Source organism: Rhodnius prolixus, unplaced genomic scaffold, assembly GCF_049639745.1.
Source record: "Rhodnius prolixus isolate KJV_2025 unplaced genomic scaffold, Rpr scaffold_4, whole genome shotgun sequence".
NCBI lineage: Eukaryota > Metazoa > Arthropoda > Insecta > Hemiptera > Reduviidae > Rhodnius > Rhodnius prolixus.
Window position 1 is genome coordinate 41,361,194 of NW_027411614.1, and position 20,195 is coordinate 41,381,388.

Consider the following 20,195-nt stretch of genomic DNA (forward strand, 5'->3'; position numbering starts at 1 on the left):
AACAACATAAGGTAATATATATTCTGCGCTCTCTATATACAATGCGTGAAACTGCCTACCATGTGTCTGTGCTAGTGTCTACTTGAATACTATAAAGCTCATTAACTTAACCTCGTAAGTAACAATTGTCATCTTAATGTATATTTTTGCCATATATTGAAAATATTTTTTATACTTGCTGTGTAATTTTATTTTATTTTTTCTGAAAAAGTTTCCACCTTCATTGACCATAATGGATATCGAAGAACCGTAAGTAATGTACTTAAACTAATACACGTGTTAGTTTGTAAAAGCAGTTATATTTTGTTTTAAAAATAACGTTTTAAAATTGATGAGTTTTTATCGCTTCTTACCTAATTGCTTAATTGATCCATGATTGAATGTGTAATGCATTTGAGGAAAGCTATTCATCTGTTTACTAGTGGAAGTCCAATACAAGTTGAGGCTGCAGATGTTAATACCGCTCTGCAAGAGGTACTGAAGACTGCTGTAAAAAGTGGCGTGGTTGCACATGGACTACATGAATCTGCTAAATCTTTAGATAAGTTAGTAATTTATTTTAGCTAGTTAGTTAGTTTTTCTTTTCAATTATTCCAAGAAACATTTCTTCTCTCATACAAAGAACACTGAAAATTAATATCGGCGGGCTTTTGTGTGAGTCGAAGTTTAATAAGCATAGCTTAAATACAGGCAAGCTATCTAATGATAGCTCACGGTGCACAACTAGATTCCTAAAAAATACTAGGTTAAAATATTTCGGGTAGTGTCGGATTTGGCTTTATACTTTCTCCTTTTGCAAATCCGTATCTGCCTGTGATTCTTTAATAGTTGAATGTATAATTTATATGTATAATGAATTTTTATGTATGCTGAGTGTATAATGTATAAGTTATAACTTAACGGTAGATGTAACCATAGGCGATACTAGATTTAAAATGAATTTTCTAAGCAGTTAACTGTTAATGGCTGACTAAATTACTTATTTATTACTTTTTTTTAGACGCCAAGCACTGCTGTGTGTATTAGCTGAGAACTGTGAAGAACCTATGTATAAAAAGTTGGTAACAGCTTTGTGTTCTGAACATCAGATACCCATCGTGACAGTAGATAGTAATAAAAAGTTAGGTGAATGGACAGGGTTATGTAAAATTGATAAAACCGGAAAACCCAGAAAAGTTGTTGGATGCAGTTGTGTAGTAATCAAGGTAAGCATCATAAGCTTAAGGTTATTGGCGCTCGGAGCTTTTTTCAGTGCACTGCCGGCCTCCGGTCAGTGTTCTCTCGTTACGGACAACACTGTCCATCACCGGGTAGTGAGCTGTAAGAAGCTCCTATAAAGAGAAAATCTAAGGGTCAGCAGCTGGATTCAAACCCGGGGTCCCCACGTTGGAATCCAGTAGACGCTAACCACTAAGTTAATCCCTTCTCTATGATTTATGTATTATGCATTATTAGATTCTTAGTATTTTTTATGTTTTTTAGGATTGGGGAGAAGATTCTCCACATCTTGATCTTCTGAAAGAATACTTGAGGGGATTATAATTATTTATAATAAAAAGATTTATTCTTAGATTTTTTTTTTTTAAATTATTAAACATTGCCTTACTTTTGTGTTGCGTTTGATTTTTTTTATAAGTTAAGTAATGCATAATTTCGATTGTTTTTGAATATCCAAAAATATATGGTAAAGTAATCTTAAGTATCACCTGACATGACATGCTGATGAATTAAAAAGTAAGGATGTCGTAAAATTAGAGATAGTTATTAGAAGCTTTATAGACATACCAATCAATTTCTCTAATAATATAAGAGCCACTTATATAAAAATTGCTCATCCAATTTTTCTTGGTTTAAACTTTTCTGACATACTATATCTATATTTAGGGTTGGCAAAGAGCCGGGTATTTTACTCACTTCTGAATGACGTTTTAAGTAGAAATTATTGCACAAAATCTGTACATTGTACGAGAGGAAAATTTTGTTCAGAAGAAAGAAATTTCAGATAAGATAGTGATCGAGTGGATTTATCCAGTTGATTGAGGAAATAGGCAGTGTAATTATGACACCTTATAAGAATGGACTGGTACTTAGAATTTCTTCCATCGTTCGTGTGGCATTTTAAAACTACTATTGATTAAGTTTTCCAAAATAACTATTAATCAAGAAGAAATAGTATAAGATTTAATTGTTTGGTCACAGGATAACAGATTCAGTAAATTAATTTTAAAAAAATTCTTTGAAGTTCTTTAGTCTCCATGCGAAAGTTTGTTTACATACACTCAACAGCAAAAAAAAACCGGACACTTAATAATTTTATATTAAAAGCTGATTATCAGTAATGTGTTTGTTTTTGTGGGTAATCTGGTTATTACAGAGAATGTAGGGTCTTAGTCCATTGAACTAATCCCTTCAGGATTAGTAGGGCATGAGATAAGACTCAGATGTGGCTTATTTGTCTTGAGGCTGCTTTACCTGACGGAACTCTTCTAAACTGTAAGCAGGTTTTCGCACCTTTAAAGATCTTTAATTTATTAACCGCGCCTTTCTGTCATTAATAGACGTGATTTTTTTTATTTTGGTCCAGAATAATGGTTCTTTCGAATGTAGACGTAGCCCGAGCTGATGCCTTGGCAAGAGAAGGCCAGAGTGTCCGATCTATCGCAGAAACCCTTGGAGTAGCGAAGTCCGCCATTAATGATGCACTCCGGCGTTTCCGGGAGACGCAGTTATGAACGGAGGGCTGGCAGTGGCCGACCAAGGGCCACAACTGAAGTTGACGATAGATTTATCACGCTCTCAGTATTGAGAGACCGCCATTTAACTGCTCCTGAGGTTCGGGACAGGCTGTTAGTGGCGCGAAATACGCGTGTTAGCTCGGACACAGTACGGCGGAGACTGAGGGAGCGTGGACTGGAAGCAAGGCGCCCCGCGACAGGGCCCCAACTCCTGGAAAGGCATGGTAGAGAAATGCGATTATTTGCTGACCAGCATTTTCATTGGACTGTAGAGCAATGGGGAACAGTTTTATTCACAGATGAGTCTCGCATTGGTCTATACCACTCAGACGATCGAGACAGAGTGTGGAGACGATCAAGGGAGCGATTTGCTCAATGTACTCTTCGCGAGTCACGACCTTTCGAAAGGAGATCAGTTATGGTTTGGGGTGGAATCAATTTCCACGCCCGTACTGAACTGATTTTCATTGTTAATGGGGGCTCTGACTGCTCGGAGGTACATTGAGAAAATGCTCCTAGAGGCTGTGATCCCGTTGGCTCCATTTATTGGTGACCAATTCATTTTGATGCAGGATAATGCTCGCCCACATACCGCCAGAATTGTTACCGAATACTTGGAGCAAGTGGGAATCACAGTTCTGGACTGGCCTGCACGAACTCCCGATAGGAATCCCATAGAACATTTATGGGATAATTTAGGAAGGCGTGTTAGACATCGTCATCCTCCTCCTAGTGACTTAAATCAGCTCCAAATTGCTCTTCGTGAAGAATGGGATGCTCTGCCGGTGGAGTACGTCCAAAATTTAATTTCTATGCCTGACAGGATTAGGGCCCTTCGCCGTAGACGAGGGAGAAATACCAGCTATTAGAAGAACATCCCTTGTCAGAAAACCTGATAAAAATGAAGAATAAAGTTTAAAAAAAAATGTGTTAATTTCTTATTTTTTCTTTATTTTATAATTTTGTTTTAATAATTAATAAAAATTAGTCATTTGTGGCAGATTTTGTGTAAATAACTTATAAATAAACCAATTCTTACCATAAATTAAAAAGATTAGCGTATTTAACAAAATTATGAGACCAAATCTGAGTGTCCGGTTTTTTTTGCTGTTGAGTGTATATCAGAAGCAGTAGTTGTATGTGATCATGAACGTTGCAAGTTGTATATGAAAGTTGCAAGTAGGCAATAAATAATTGGGTAAGAAGTAGTTTTGCATGAAGAATGGATTTCTGATCAGCGAGGAAGTCAAGGAGAGGAGGATTAGGAGCTTTTGTATAAGGGAACTAACGAAGCACGAAAGTACATCAAGAAGATCATGAAATAAAACCTTTTTGGATGGTTTATGGTGTGTATTTTGGCTCCCCTTTCAGTTTTTATGAAATCTCAGTTTTTAGGAACTCTGGTTTTATCACCTGTTTATTACACGGTGAATTATATACGTTTGATGCTACGTTCCTATTTTGTTGTAAGTCCAGTGTAAGGTATTATCATTCACAAGTGAAAGAATTAATATAAGAGAAAGCCGTGTAAATTTCATATCAGATTTTATTTTGAAAATAAAACCTTATATCAGCAGCTTCACCTCAGAAAATCTCTAAACAACGCCGTGTTCACGTATATGTCGGAGTGTTGAAATCACTTGGCGGTATAATGCTTCTGTAAGTAAAGTGGACAGTAAACATGTTGAAGCAAGTAAGTTAAACGTTTCTTGGAAAGGGAGTTGGTATCTTCATTTACCTTCATCCAGACTTCGTCAGTTTCTTTTCGTAAATCTTCGTTCAGCGTGATGAGAAATAATATTCTGTTTTGTTACGCGACCGGTTTCAGACTTTGATCCATCAACAGAGGAAGATTAATCAGTTTGGTAAAGACATTTCGACTTAGTGTTTCCATCTCGCACTACACTTGCTGATACAATCAAAATCTCTGCTTCAAACTGATTAATCTACCTCTGATAATGAATGAATATCTGAATCCGAACGAGGACACCATAAACATGCGGGTTACAAAGGATAAAAATCAATGATAGTCATATTTATATCTTCTAGGTTCATGCTTTGGAAGTCTGGATGTTAGTAACCTGAGGCTAATTTACACCTTGCAGCAGGTACATATGTATGTACACTAGTGAACAAAAAGTTAACATGTATCTCTTTTGTTTTTTCGACGTATGAACTCTTTACAAGATTTAAACAATATATAGTCTGAAATTTTCAGTTTACACAGTCATGGCAATTCTTTTTGTATTTTAGATGCGTAACCCGCCTGTAACCTTATTTCATCTTGCAAGTTATTCATAAAAAAAAGTAGAATTTTACATGAGCTAATATTCATAAATCCCTAATTATTTATTTAGCCGAAAAGCGAACTGATTTTATTTTATAAAATAAAATAATTGGTCTCAATATATCTAAACATATTAAGGCCTTGTACATATGAATAGAATTGATTCTTTAAAAACTATCACATTTCTCCGTTTACAGTAGTTTGAATGTATACTGAACGTATTTACAAGCATTTAAAAACAGCAAGAGTACCTGAAGCCTGTTTTGTAGTTTAAATGCTATAATCGATTGCGTCTATTCATGAAATTAGTTGGTTACAAAAAGTGAGATATTTGTTTACTGTCATAATATACTTTCCAAAGAAATAATTAAATGAACTGAAATGCAAGGAAAGAAATCATGAAATTTTTATGATGTGATGGCTGTACTGAAAATTATTGATCGTTCAGTTTTACAATTACACGCCCTAAAGATGTGTTTTTGTGATTGGTGCTGTGTTGTTCTTTAATAGTATGCCGGGAAGGTTGTGGCTAGCTCCTTCGGTTGGAGCCCTTTAGCTTAAAATTATGGAGAATTGTCACGATTTGGCCACCGGCGGGGGTGTTTCCAGATCTGCCGAGATGCGCCTTCAATTAATGCAAGAAATGAGGTCGCAAAACTTCGATCTCATAAGATTTGCCAGCTACAGAACAGCTTGTAAGCTGAGGTTTTTACAAAGGAAACTCAATTGTAAGTTATGCAATAAAAGATTTTAGAATGCTTCAAACTTTATTTGCAGCATCTTGTTATTCTAGCAGTGAGAAATATTAAAAGTTTAATAATTCCATGTCACTGGTAATTTCCTCTTTATCTAATGTAAGTTATATTTTACAAGCTATTGCTGCTATATATTTTTATTTAAAATTTAAAGTCATACTACGTACAATTTTATTTCACTGCAGTTTTTATGGTATTCTAAACTTAACAGACATTATTTGACTTCTTACATAATTTTATCTTGTGTAATTATAGAAATTGTGGCAGAAGTACACAATGGCTATACTAATAGTTTGATATAGTAGTAGAATAAATACTACATTTAACCTACATATATCCTTTTTTGTATCGTATTTTGAACAGAAGTTTCTTTGTGTAAACACAGAATTTCAATTATTAAAACAAAACAAAAATCCGTGGTTTTTATGGAGTAAAATATTGTGTCACATTCCATAATCCAATTTTTGTCCCCTAACCGAACTACTTATTTCAAGAAGTGAAGTTTTTATTCGACAGAAAAATACTGTACTATTTTTCCTAAATCGAAAAGGATTTCTAAGTTAACATTTCTCAGGTTTTTGGCTCAGTATACTTTTTGCTTGACATGACTGGGCAACAGTTGTGTGAGATCTAGTGCTTCATACAGATATATAATGTATGGATATATAACATAAAGGTAGTTGCAGCTATTGATTCGCCTTTGTTTAAGGCGAGTTTACTGTTAACTGAATTGTTAAAATATAATATATGCTTAATTTCTTTATCCATAATTTTTACAGTGCATTTGGTAGACATATGGAATGTAATAGAAGCATTTAGAGAACATTCTTTGAATACCATGGAAATAGAAGCAGAATTAAACATATCAAGATTAGAAAGTCTGATTTCATCTTTATATCAAACATTGAACAAGCGATTACCTACAGCACAGCAGATACATATAGAAATGAGTTCTACTATGCTTCTTAACTGGCTTTTAAATGCTTATTCAGAGTACGTATGCAATTTTTTTTTTTATATTACAGTGAATTTTTATGAAAAAGGTGAAGCAGAATAAGTTTAATTAACAAAAACTCTAAATTAAATGAATAAATACAATATTTTCTCATTGAACTCAAGTGACATGTCAGTCATAAGAAAGGTTTAATACGGCTGAAAAAGCATCGATTTTGTTAAAGAACTTTTGAATTTTTATTGATTTTTTAAAATTAAAACTGCCTTTAATTTTGGAAATAAAGTTTTAAATCTGGAGTTTCCATTTTTGTCCTTAATGAAAAAAAGATATTAGTATTTTTTTAATAAATATAACTTAAATTGAAAACCGTAATTTCCATCTGTGTAAGTTTCTAACGTACGGAGGAGAGAACGAATAGAATGGAAAAGGTCTTTGAAGTTGGAGCAAAAATATGCTGAAAAGATGTACCCCTTTGAGAAAGATATCAGACGGGTACTGTATCTTCCCTTAAGCCTTAGTATGTGCTGTGAACATTCGAGTCCCACGGGATTAACAAGAATATTGATACCTAATCGTTATTTCCATTAATGTTGCCACAGCAGCCATTTACCCCCTGAAACTAATGGATAAACTAATCGTGTGGAACTCAACAAGAGTAATAATTGAGAACCACATTAAAGTATGTGTAAGACCTCGAACTTTTATGCCTGTGTTGTTTGTAGTTAAGACAAATTTTGCAAAAAATTTTCGTAAAGAATAGAAAAATCTCTCAAGTAAAAATAAATTGATTAGCAATGACCTAATTGTCAGTGTCCAAAACATAAATAAAAAGTAACGTCAATTGTCCACTATGCTCACTCATTGTAGTTATTTTAATTCCTATTAGAATCATAACCTAGACTAAGTTTCACTCTGATTTTGGTCTAGCTTGTACTTAAATACAACATATATCAATTTTGTGAAAATAGTTGCGAAGTACAGAGAGTGGTGAAGAAAGAACTAAATTTCATAATTTTCTATGAAAACATTTAGGTCGCCATTTCTTACCTATACGTAACTTATATTGCAGTTAAACTATTTACACCTCCGTACACTTCAAATCATGAAGCTCTCTAAGCCCAGATTATAAACAGTGCCTTATTTTTTTACAATAACGTATGCAATGCTGTTTTAAGAAAACTTGGTCTAAGGTAGTTGGAAGCACATTCATTTGCAACTATTCCTGTCTACACGAAAGTTTGATGCAGCACTACTATTGAATTTTTCTACACGACTACTCAAATAGTTTGCATTTCAACAGTGATAGGGTAGCATCTAAAATTGCGTCATGAAAAATGCAGCAATGTTGGGTGTCAAATTAATTAAACAAGCGAGTCATTCTTCATGAAATTAGCCCAGCCAATCAATTCATAATTTTTATAAGAACTTTTAAATTGATATATATTTAAAACTTTTATTTTGATAAAGGAGGATTTGCCCTTTAGCATAAGGAAAATTTGAGAATTTTATCCTTTATAGAAAAAGAGAAAAAAAAATTCAAAGTTGGGTGTTATTCAACTTGACGTTTTTTACGAATCAACCCTTATACCATACAGTTTTAATTAAATTACCGCTTCAAAAATTAAGTGTTAATGAACCGAAAATTGTGTGCGAATATAAGAGAAGCGATTATAGTATTGCCTATGTGGGTAATTACATCATCGTTGATATTAACATTTAAAGTAAGTAAAGTAATGCCTATTTTTCAGGCGGGCGTTAGTCCAACAGCCTATTTAGGGTGTCGTGGACGGAGGCGACTAGCATACTTACTTTACTGCAAATTCTTCTTATTAACCATTCAATAAAATCCAATTGAACCCAGTACCGCAATACTTCTTAGCTTTGTGGGACTCGCCTCTAACCTCTCGGCTACCGTGGCGCCTAATATAAACATTTAAAATTTCGATTCAATCCACCATTTATTTCAATTGATGTTTCTGCAGAACACTAGTTGTGCTTTTCGGGATGTTTTTTGGAATAAATTTGACGCAGTGTATATATACTATGTTTTTGAGAGGATGTGGTCTGATCTTCGGTGGCTAGCTTTTCTAGGAGGTTGTTAATAAAGTTCCGTTCTATTCATAATCAATTTGTTAGTGGTGAGCAGCCGTAATAGCTTAATTCCTTCTATTTCCTATTTAATTTCAGTTTTATTAGTATTAGAGGTTTAACAACTGAAACTGCTTTCCGAATTCGTTCGATCCCTAAAGGAAACCAAATTTTATCTATTATTTATTTGTGAACACCCCGTTTATACAGGGTGACCAGAGTTATATGCTCCACCCACTTTTTTTTAAACGGCGGGAAATTTTGAAAAAAGAAAAAACACGTATTTAATCATTTTTAGTCTAGTTTATTTTCAGTGATTGACCCATTTTTTTTAAACTCCTGTATCTCGAGATACAGCATCCAACTTTTGTTTTTCAAATGGAACGTTATATTTTTTTTGCATATTTTTATAGTATTTTAGCTCCTAAAAAAAACAAAAAAAAATTTTTTGAAATCGGTTAGGTTTTTCAAAAGTTATGGTAATTTAAAATATGAAAAAAAAAGTTCAGTTTATTGTCAAAATTACGTTATTTTTTTAAAGAATTGTTCAAACTGGGCACAGTCAATGGATAGACAAGCCAAAACTCTGGACTCCTACGCTTTGCTTGTAGTAGCACTTATGGTGGCAAAATCAAGATCTAGGCAGGCTAGAGTTATTCGACGTTCAGGTTGTTTTTTATACAAACCGTTGGTGTGGAGTTTTAGGAAATCAACTAATCGGCCCATACTTCTACAGAGAACTTAACTGGTGAAAGGTATCCAACTTTTTTTTAAGAAACATTTTGCTAGTTTTGCTTAAAGATGTTCATCTACAACGTCGGCTAGATATGTATTTTCAACAAGATGGTTGCTCGGCACATAATGCGAGAATGGTTCGATGTTATCTGGACAGAAATTTCCATGAATAGTGCTTAGGTCCCATCCAATGGCCACCTCGATCTCTGGACTTAACCCAAATGGACTATTTTTGTGGGGATTCCTAAAAAAATAAAGTGTAATGTATCCTTAATCTCGTGGCTTCGGTCGATGATCTGAAACGTCGAATAACGCTACCCTGCCTAGATCTTGACTTCGCCACCATAAGTGCTGCTACAAGCAAAGCGTGGGAGTCCAGAGTTTTGGCTTGCCTATCCGTTGATTGTGCTCAGTTTGAACAGATTCTTTTAAAAAAAATAACGTAATTTTGACAGTAAACTGAAATTTGTTTTTCATATTTTAAATAACCATAACTTTTGAAAAACCTAACCGATTTCAAAAAATTTTTTTATTTTTATTTTTAGGAGCTCAAATACTATAAAAATATGCAACCAAAAATATAACGTTCCATTTGAAAAACAAAAGTTGGATGCTGTATCTCGAGATAAAGGGGTTTAAAAAAATGGGTCAATCACTGAAAATAAACTAGACTAAAAATGATTAAATACGTGTTTTTTTATTTTTTTGAAATTTCCCGCCGTTAAAAAAAAAAGTGGGTGGAGCATATAACTCTGGTCACCCTGAATATAATTGAGTTAAGATTGTTGTTTGTATTGTATAAATTGTTTCTTAGCTTGAGAAAGATAAAACAATGAGATAAAATACAAAAGTACTAAAAATTAAAAGCACACAGGCGTCTCGATCACATTAGGGATTTGGTCCGTGTTTTCTCTCAACAGCGCTTGCACCTTCTTGCCTCTAGAGGCAAAACGCGAAATTCAAAAATCTTAAAATCAATGCTTTATTTTGGTACAGATTTATTATTTGCCTCATTCGTTGAAATTACACATTTGCTATCACTTTAATTTAGATATTTTCTTGTTGCTTTTCAGAAGTCTTATCTCTGCTGCAAATTAATAAACCTTTTTTTTTTTTCAAGTATTACGATGGAACAGGCTACGTTTTCATATGTCCTTATATGTATATATTTATATTTTATGTAATGGAGTTCATACTCAGCGTAATATTTTAACCGCTCAATTCTATAAATTCCTTGCATTACAAGCCCTTAATGTACTGCAAAGCTATACCCAGAGCAATGGTTTCTGCCGAAAGCACAGATGCAGAGTTTGCATTGTTTTTAATTTGCAGAATTTACCGAAACAAACTCATTACTGAAGTCGAAAGAAAAAAAATCTACCTACACCAGCAAAATTCTGTTTATAGTCCGATATTCTGGTTTATTTTCATCAATTCATTGATAATTTTCCATTAGTGGTTTTTATTAACAATAATATTTTTTGAGTAGACTATGATATTATAAAATTTACTATTCTCCTAAGAATCACTTTTTGTTTATTTTTCAGAGAAGGTATGGGACGCATAAAAGTATTTTCCATTAAAGTTGCTTTGGCCACCATGTGCGCCGGGAAGTTAATGGATAAACTAAGATGTAACGGGCAACGTTTAAGTTTTATACTTTGTAGATTTAAAGAAAAAAACTTCCAACTTATTTTTTTGTTTAAATCTTTTTTAGATGTATTTTCTCAAATATGCGATGAAAATGGTCATATGGTTATCACAAAATTTTCTCTTTTTTTGAGCCAAGTTCTCGCCCTACCATCATCTGTATATGAAAGCCCGAGTTTCGTTTATTCTGAAGGTCTCGTTATGCAGGTTTTCGGAGGAGTAAGTAATATAACTGTAAAGGATTTTTTTTTTTTTTAATTTCAAGTTATATTACTTTATTTTAACTGTTTAAAAAAAAAATGTTTTTATTCGAAGCAATTATTTCCGATTTAACAATAAATTTGGAGATTAATTACTTCTGTATTACTTTAATGGCACTTATAAGTTAAATAATTAAAAGCTTAATTTATAATTACTTTTTAATTTTATTTAAAAAATTTCAAAACTTAGAATGGCAAGGTGACAGTGAATGACTTCTTGGATACTTTAATGTCAGATCCAGGACCACCTGTTCTAGTGTGGCTTCCTCTAATGCATCGTATGGCCAGCGTTGAAAGCGGTTAGTTCTGATTTTATTCATCGAGGCACGCATATTTATTGTAACCATGTCCAGTTTCGGACTTTGATTCATCAAGAGAGGTAAATTAATCAGTTTGGTGCCGACCTTTCAACTTTACTGTCGTTTCCGACTCGCACTACATTTTCTGAGTCAGAAATCTCTGCACCAAACTAACTGATGTACCTGTGATGATGGATGAAGTCTGAAACCGGTCAGGGATGCAATAAACATCTGTCTTCTTTGTCAATATGTTTGGGATAAATAATGAAATATCATACATTTTATAGCAAATTGACGAGTTGTCATCTTTGTGATAGTATTAGTTTTATAAGTGGAACTTTCAACTTTATGAAACATTGAATTTTAAATTAAGAATTGAATTCATTACCAATGGCCTTTTTGTTTTTCTTTCTTCCAGTGGTTCATAATTTGCAGTGTGATGCCTGCCTCAACCATTCTCTCAGGGGCTTCCGTTACAGATGTGTCAAGTGTTCAGCGTACAATCTGTGTCAAGATTGTTTTTGGCGTGGTCGTGTATCGGGAAACCATACTATTGAGCATGAAGTTAGAGAGTATACTACATATGTGAGTAAATATGATCTTTAAGCTTCAATTTGTTTTCCACTCCTCCTTATAAAATAAATGAATATTGGCAATTGGAATTACTTTATAGCATACGTTGGTAAAATCTAAACTAAGTACAAAATATATTTCACTTATACTTACCCGACCCTTCGCTAATATTTCTACATTTTCCCACGCGAAGGACCCGGGTTCGAATCCAACTGCTAACAAGGGTTAGTGATCTAAGGAGATTTTCTCTTCCTAGGAGCTTCTTACAGCTCACTGTCCAGTGATGTATTTTTTTCAATGATTAATGAATCAAGGAGTCACCCAATTGAAAAAGTTGTGCATTTATTGAGCTTCAAGACCAAATGGATTTTTTTTTTTTTTTTTTAACATTTGAAAATGAAATAGAAATGTATGTGTTTATTTTATTTCATAAGATCGAAACTAAATTCTTACTGAACACTTTTAATGAAAAAAAAAGTAAAAGCATAGCCTTTTAATGTTATCATTTTGAATATTTTAGAAGTCACCGAGCAAGCAGATTGGTCACAGTTTAAGGAAGTCTTTCAGGTGTGTACCGGATAAATCAAAGAACAATTTACCCAGGTATCCGGAACATCCCGATAAACCTCTCAATCTGTCGCACATTGTGTAAGTTTTGGACTGCACACAATTTACCAGCTATTTTCTTCATTTTATTTATTTGTGTATGTATGTTTATATATGTGCGCGTTTTTTTGTTTTGTTTTTGTGAAACCAATAGATTGATTTTTTTTACCCAATTTTCTTAAATTTTCTTCGTTAATAGATTTAAAAAATAAATAAATAAAAACTAAAATATTTCTTTATTTATAGTCCTCCATCACCGTTGCCTTCTCATAATGGTTTCCCAGAGTACGCTGGATATGAAGTAGGTTCTTTGGATAGTAGGTCAACAGCAAGAAGGTAAGTTCTATACAGGAGTTTTATTCTTCATAATTGAACACATTTTACATTAATTAATTTTATTTAATAGTCCTGGTAAAGGCGTGCAGACTTTACGAATGGATGATGAACACAAGCTTATAGCCAGGTACGCTGCCAGGTTAGCACAGGAAGTTCAGGCTGTAAGTATGGCGAAGAAAGATCATACAAAAAATTTAGATACAATAATTATGGTTGTTCACAATTTACTGGTGTGCAATGGCAATAATTGAGCCGTTTATTTTGAAAGTGGCATAAGTCACTTTGTTTTTAAGTCGAGATATTTAAGGGTTTGCGTTTTAACACGTTTAAAAATATGGATGCTAACTTTCGAGAAGATTTACTTGTATTTGTTATCTCATGATACTGATATTTTTCTCAGTATAAATAATTTCGTATAAACATTTAAAAAATCACCATTTTTCATTACGGTAAAGTGACTTAAGCCACTTTCAAAATAAATAGTTTAGAAAAAGAACTGACATATATTAATTTTGTCCGACGTATTTTACTGAAGTGATGTTTTGAAAGGGCAGTGATTTACTAAAACTGTTGAATAAATTACATATATAATAATTATTCATACCATCAACATATTTAATATAAAGGTTTGATTTAGGTATTTTTTATTTTAATATTCATAAAATACAAAAATAATTGGTTCATTTTGAAACATTATGTAAGTATAAGTAATTTATATGAAAATACATCAGTTCAATTTAATTTTAATACTGAAAATAATTCAAAACCAATACTTCACACACACTTATCGCATGTTTCTATTTCTTTCACACTAAGCCCCGTAATTAATTTCCTGAGTACAGCGACTTACGCTACTTTCAAAATAAACATGTTTGTTATACCGTTAATTACCAACACTTCTCTCGAACAAATCTCAATAGTTCTCAACTTATTGATTGCAGATTTTTTAAAAATGAAAAGATACCGTTCAATTGTATTTATTGTTGCCATTAACTCGATTTTTTTGAAAAAGTGACTTATGCCACTTTCAAAATAAACGGCTCAATTAGACTTTTCACTTGATCTTTCAGAAGGTTATTCTTCAAAGCAACAATTGTCATAAAAATATTCCAAAATTTCGATTCCTCTAACTTCAACAATATCAATTTTTTTATTTATTTTATTTGTTTTTTATTTTTGTATTTAAGGTGCTTCAACATGTGATATTATTGGCGTTGCAGTATCTAATTGTTCTTCCTTTTCCAAGTTATTATTTTTTTCTCTACATAAGGTTTCTAATTGTAATTGTTCTCACTGTATTATTATCATCATTACTCTGCGATTTGTCACAATGCTTCGTGGACAAGTTGCATACACACACTGCGCAAAATCTGCGTGATGTCTCGTCACTAATCGGCTTCAGCGTGCTGAATCTCTGCCATAAAGACAATATGTAGCACCTCACCATCAGAAGAGGTTGCTCGTACTTTTCTAACATTGCTTGTCGGTTGAGCGAATCAGATTTCTTACTTCCTAGTCTGACGATTAGATTTAGTCAGACATCTTTTTGTGCAACGCTCCATTCAGCCAATTTTTGGCGATCGTTACTCAAGTCCAGTACTGCGCATTCTCAAGAACTGTCAGAGGGCGAATCTAAAGTAGAGTTTTGCCTAATGTATTAGATCTAGGTAGAGAAAGCCTCGACTGTATATTTGGCCGAATAGCACTCCCAAAAATTGGTATACACTGCTATCCCTCTTTGATCATATACCTGTAAGTGATGGATAACAAGATTAACAGATATGAGGGACCCTAGTTTCTGGTTTCAATACTAGTTTGAACTCATATCAACTCAATAAATTGATACCAAGAAGTAATCCCTCAACTTTCTGAGAATCATGCAAAGCGATGTAATGTTGGTAATAATTCTTTTCTCTCAAATATTGGAATCTCTATCTTTCCATCGTCAGTATTGAATTGAACTGTTTTACTTTTAACTATTTTAACAATCATTATAAAAAAAACTCAGAAAAAATAAAGATGCTATGTAACAGTATGTATAGATACAATGTCTCTATCATCTCTAGGTTCGGAAAAGTCTGATTCCTGTGATTGAGAAATTTATATCTCCAAACAAATAAGTAATAAATTATTACAGTGCTGCTTCATTTTTGAGGTAAAAAGGAATGCGAAAGCCGTCAATTGGCATTGATTCAAACAAGTTGCTAATTACTAATAAAGTTATGGGAACGAGACTCGTATCTGGGAATTACCTGTAGAACAAAGTGTTGTTCTTCATTAATACTAATTATAAACTCGCTCATAAGTGTAATTTTCTTACGTTTATTTGCTACAGCAAATATTACAATATCATATTATTATTACTTACATATTTGAAGAAATCAATGCAGGGCAGGACCCCTACAGAACCTCCGCTAAACTGGGATAGTTCCAGAGCTCAAAGAGAATTAATACTTCAATTAGAGGCTAAAAACAGGGAAATCATGCGTGAAATATCACGATTGAGGTATATTGACATATATTACAACACATAATTACCAGATTCCTTTTTTAATTAGCGAAAAATAATTGTTGAAAATATCTGCAGAAGAAAAATATGATATCAATTTTGACAGGAGAGAGCAAGAATCTGTTGGTTTAGATCATGAAAACCCTGCACTTATGACAGAATTACGCGCTTTAAGAAAACGAAAGGACGAATTAGAGAATCATTTGACATCTTTACAGGACTCCAGAAGGCATTTGATGTTACAGCTAGAGGGTTTAATGAAATTATTAAAGGTATCCACAAATTTTATTATTTTTTTATGGAGATAATTACTTTCCAATATTTAGCCTAATACGTTTAAAGTCTACCTTAAATTTTTTTATAGAACCATCAAGCGTCACCAAAGTCTACACCTAACACCTCTCCAAGGTCTAGTAAATCTCCTCCTCCTTCTTCCAGGTAAGGACATGCTTTTCATTAGTGAAATTTTCATTCAAAGAGAAGTAATGTAATTATTGTATTTAATCATTCCATTACCTAGTAGATCTGCACCACCTACTCCTACTCCAACTCCTTCGTCTGATTGTGTTGGCCTTGGTCTTGGTTCTACTTTTGGTGGTTCAGCATCCTTGCAAGGCATGTGGCAAACATTTGACAAATGATTTTATTGTTTTACTCGTACATATTTATATACATATATAACAATATATTATATATATATAAATATAAATATATATTAAATTGAACCTTTTTCCCCTGTTTATAGCTTCTCAAACAAGTTTGAGTAGAAATAGTGTGGGTGGACAATCAAATAGATCAATCTGCACTGAACTATTACAGGCTGCTGATTCTGTTACAAATGCGATGTCTACATTAGTTAGTCAGCTTAATTCAGGTAAGTAAAAATAATTTTACTCAAAATAAATTATGAACTGAGTAAAACCTTATCACTAGAAACGTAAATGAGTCCAAGTTTTTACCAGTTTTTGTTTTATTTATTCCAGAAACTTATTCATGATTTTTTTTTTCTAAAAAAAATCGTTTTAGGACACAGTTAATGTTGGGAAGGAGTAGGCTTCCTCTAAAGCAGTGGTATCCATCTTTTTAGGTCTTTTGGTTAGCAATTGCAGAAGAAGGTTGTTTCTGGCTCTAATTTTGGAATAAAAATAAGAGATGTCCGCTGTTATACAATTCAAACGAAAGATGTACTTAGTTTGTGATCCATAGATATTGTTTGCTTCGGGCCGCGGGTAGAATCCTCATACTTTAAAGAATCCTTTCAGTGTAATGTGCGTTTTACGAATTTAATAATGTTAATTAGGATTAAATTGTTTTCACCTATTTGGAGTTTAAAGAATTGTGAGCTAGAGCCTTGAGAATGGTAATCATAAAAAGTCAAGTGGTACTGATTCAGACTCCTGATTTATTTCCATAATAACGTTTGATAAAACCTGTAAGAAAATTAGTTTCCTTTTTTAATTTTTTCTGGCATCTCTTACAATTAAAATTCTGTTAAATTGCCAAGGGAGAGATTTCTTCAGAGAACTAAAGAAAAAGCAAAGAATCTCTACTATAAAAAAAGGTTACTCAATAAATTCTTTTTGTCTTAGTAATTATTTCCATTCTTACAAATATAATAGGTCTGCTAATAATTTTAAGTTATTTGAAGATTCTAGTGGTGATTATAGGTAATCAGGTGATAAGGCAAAAAATGTATAAGTCGCTTCATTTACAAAAACAAACTATTGGTCAGACAGTGAACCATTTGTTTTTTGCTTTTAGAATCTGACTCCGAAACTACTCCTACTGAAGAAAGGATTAGAAAACCTATCGGTAGGTAGAAAACATGTTATTTACTGTTTTTTAATTTAAAATTTGTTTTGCCCATTTGTTTAAGTGCTTATCTAAATCTTTATAGTATGAGAAATCTTAGCAGTTTGTGAATTGAATTGGTTACTTTAAAAAAAGAAAAAATTCTGTTTTGTAATTGTAGTTTTTTTCTCTAGGAGAAGAAGAAATGTGGCGAGAAAATGCTTGCTATTCACAGGTAACAGTCTTATCTACATTGTGTCAGGTATCTCTGTTTTAAAATTCTGTGCTATTTGGGGGCTTGCTATAGGATGTCGAAGGCGTCCTGGATTTTTTTTTTTTTTTTTGGTGGATGCTTGAGAATATGATAAACAAACTATCTCTGTTCAATCCCTACAAATTTAGACAATGAGAGTTACTCTGAGATTCTGTTCATATATTTCAATCTTTATCATGAAATATTTCCTTTCTTGGGAGAGAGTTCTCCTGTAGACTGAGGCACTCATTCTTTAAGATGGGGATCAGTCACATTTTCCAATCTACAAAGCTCACATAAGTGTGCTACCAATGCAGTGAAGAGGAGCCTGAAGACGGTCACAGCCAATGAATTTTAAAGCCTTGTCATGATTTTATTACTGTTTAAGAGTTCAAGGTTTTTTATTTTTTGAGATTGAAAGTTTTAGGTCAACTCGCTAATAATTATAGAAAGATTGTTGGCGGAAACCAATTAACACAATTTATTATAAGTAGAAGTGTATACTTGCAAATTAATCGAAATTAATTTAAAATTAAAGATGTTTTTGTCTCCTCATGAATTTCGTCAGTTAATTGTATTGGTTTTTCTAAATAATTCTAGAAAATGGCCTTCGTGGGTCGACAATAAGGGATAATGACTTGGTTTTGAAGTAAATAAAGGAGCAGCTAAAGGTTTTTTTGTATTTAACAGAGAAGCACTTCATTTCACTTAAGGCTGGGGCGAAAAGCCTTCATTTCCAAAATACAAGTTTGGTTTCTAGAGATGAACGACAACGTGGCCATTAAATTAAAGGAGTTTTACTGCTATTGTTCCCTTTAAAAAGTATTTTTATTATTACTTTTTTGTCATTCATAAAAATAAGTTTTTTTTGTTATTCAATAGAAAGAAGAAGATTTACAAAAAGAAGATGTACTGTGGCAAAACGGGTAGCGCCCGATGATAAGAAGTGAAAAATTCTTCAATTTCAGCGATATTTCCGCTATGAACCCAAACATCACTTTATATTAAATTTATACAACAAAGAACCTCTGGAAATCTTTCAGTATTATCTTTCAATTATTTATTTTGAAAAAAGAAGAAGATAAAACTTTGCTTTTGAAAAATAATAATGTCCCTCAATTGCAGTCGGGCTGTTATGTTACTGCGTTTGTTATATTTTAACACTACTGTACAATAATGTTGCATATTATAAATAATTATTGAACATAAAAAATATATATATTGTAACTATATAAAATAAATAAAGTGGGTACTTACAAATTTGTTTTTGTTCATTTCTAATTTCATTAAGAATATTTTTATTTTCTTTCCCCTTGGGGGACTTGCACTTGCCATGTTATGCCAAAAACCACTATATTTTTCAGTAGAAAAAAGGTTAATAATGAATGAATAAATGAAATAAGTATTTTACAATGAACACGCAGATTCGCTAAATATGATTACATGTTTAGATTCTCTTAAAAGGCCCACGATGTGGATTTTCTTCCAAGTAAAAGTAACCAACGAATTTTCTATTCATGTTCAAGCGTCAATTCTTTTTAAACTTTTCACTCAGGAAATTTTGTATTTTTTTAAGCAAATTGTTCATGAAAGCCAGAAATTTCCAATCCTAGAACCTAGCGAATCTGCCGTGGTAATTACGTCTATTTCAACTAAAGTGACTCCATTCCAGTTGACTTTGTATTCTCTTAAAATACGATGCGAATTAAGCGATTGGAAAATGTTGAACCCCAAACCGTGCAATTTTCTTGAGCAGCAAGTCAACTTCAAATTTCTTTTTTCTAACGCTCCCAGATTGTAACTAGTGAAACATAAATTATTCTGGGTTTAAAGGCCGGTTAAGAAGCAATGTTACTTTTAAGAAAAAAATTTATTTAATTCAGAAAGATACTGGAATCCATGACAATCTAAAAGCTTGCTGAAAGCATACAATCTGCAATTACGCGAAAGTTTTTAATAGAGTTCGAAGATCTTTATTTTTCTAGTTGGAAATTTTTTAGCTTTTCATGAGCACTTATGGTCAAATTACCAAGAAATTTATTTAACAGTATAAATGGCCCTTATCAAAAGTTTTGGAAACACTCTTGCTTACCTATTTATGATTATCCAACAAAGGATTAAATTATGGTAAAATTTGAATTGATAGTTTAAACAAAAAGAAACTAAAATATTTATAGTGTATTTACATTTAATTTAATATTATAAACATAATTACAAGTTCACAGTAATAAGTACTTTTGATTATCTTGAATTAACAAGATATATATCTTCGTATTTAACATATTACATTATGTTCAATATTTTGTAAATAATATTATTAAACATATTTCAAATTTAAGAGGAGCCATTTAATTTGCTATAAA

General features: G+C 32.6%; 2 protein-coding genes across 4 annotated transcripts; both read left to right on the forward strand.

The window, feature by feature from the left end:
* The first annotated feature begins 11 nt into the window (after positions 1-11).
* RpS12 (ribosomal protein S12) lies at positions 12-1,572 on the forward strand. The gene is made up of 5 exons (XM_074131109.1): positions 12-114; positions 212-249; positions 423-545; positions 1,001-1,205; positions 1,483-1,572. The coding sequence occupies exons 2-5, from the start codon at positions 233-235 to the stop codon at positions 1,540-1,542; spliced, it is 405 nt and encodes a 134-aa protein (XP_073987210.1). The 5' UTR covers positions 12-114; positions 212-232; the 3' UTR covers positions 1,543-1,572.
* Positions 1,573-5,309: 3,737 nt separating this feature from the next.
* Positions 5,310-19,092, forward strand: LOC141455746 (dystrobrevin alpha-like). Of its 3 annotated transcripts, none has more exons than XM_074131086.1 (17): positions 5,310-5,750; positions 6,557-6,770; positions 11,103-11,188; positions 11,273-11,424; positions 11,656-11,764; positions 12,183-12,349; positions 12,858-12,985; positions 13,190-13,279; positions 13,350-13,440; positions 15,658-15,785; positions 15,895-16,060; positions 16,153-16,226; positions 16,309-16,403; positions 16,534-16,662; positions 17,550-17,600; positions 17,774-17,814; positions 18,715-19,092. In XM_074131086.1, exons 1-17 carry the CDS (start codon positions 5,588-5,590, stop codon positions 18,760-18,762), a joined length of 1,932 nt encoding a protein of 643 aa, XP_073987187.1. In that variant the 5' UTR covers positions 5,310-5,587; the 3' UTR covers positions 18,763-19,092. The 3 variants fall into 3 exon arrangements, with proteins under 3 accessions (XP_073987187.1, XP_073987188.1, XP_073987189.1); XM_074131087.1 differs by having other exon boundaries at positions 16,312-16,403; XM_074131088.1 differs by having other exon boundaries at positions 5,332-5,750; positions 12,858-12,904.
* The last annotated feature ends 1,103 nt before the right edge of the window (positions 19,093-20,195 follow it).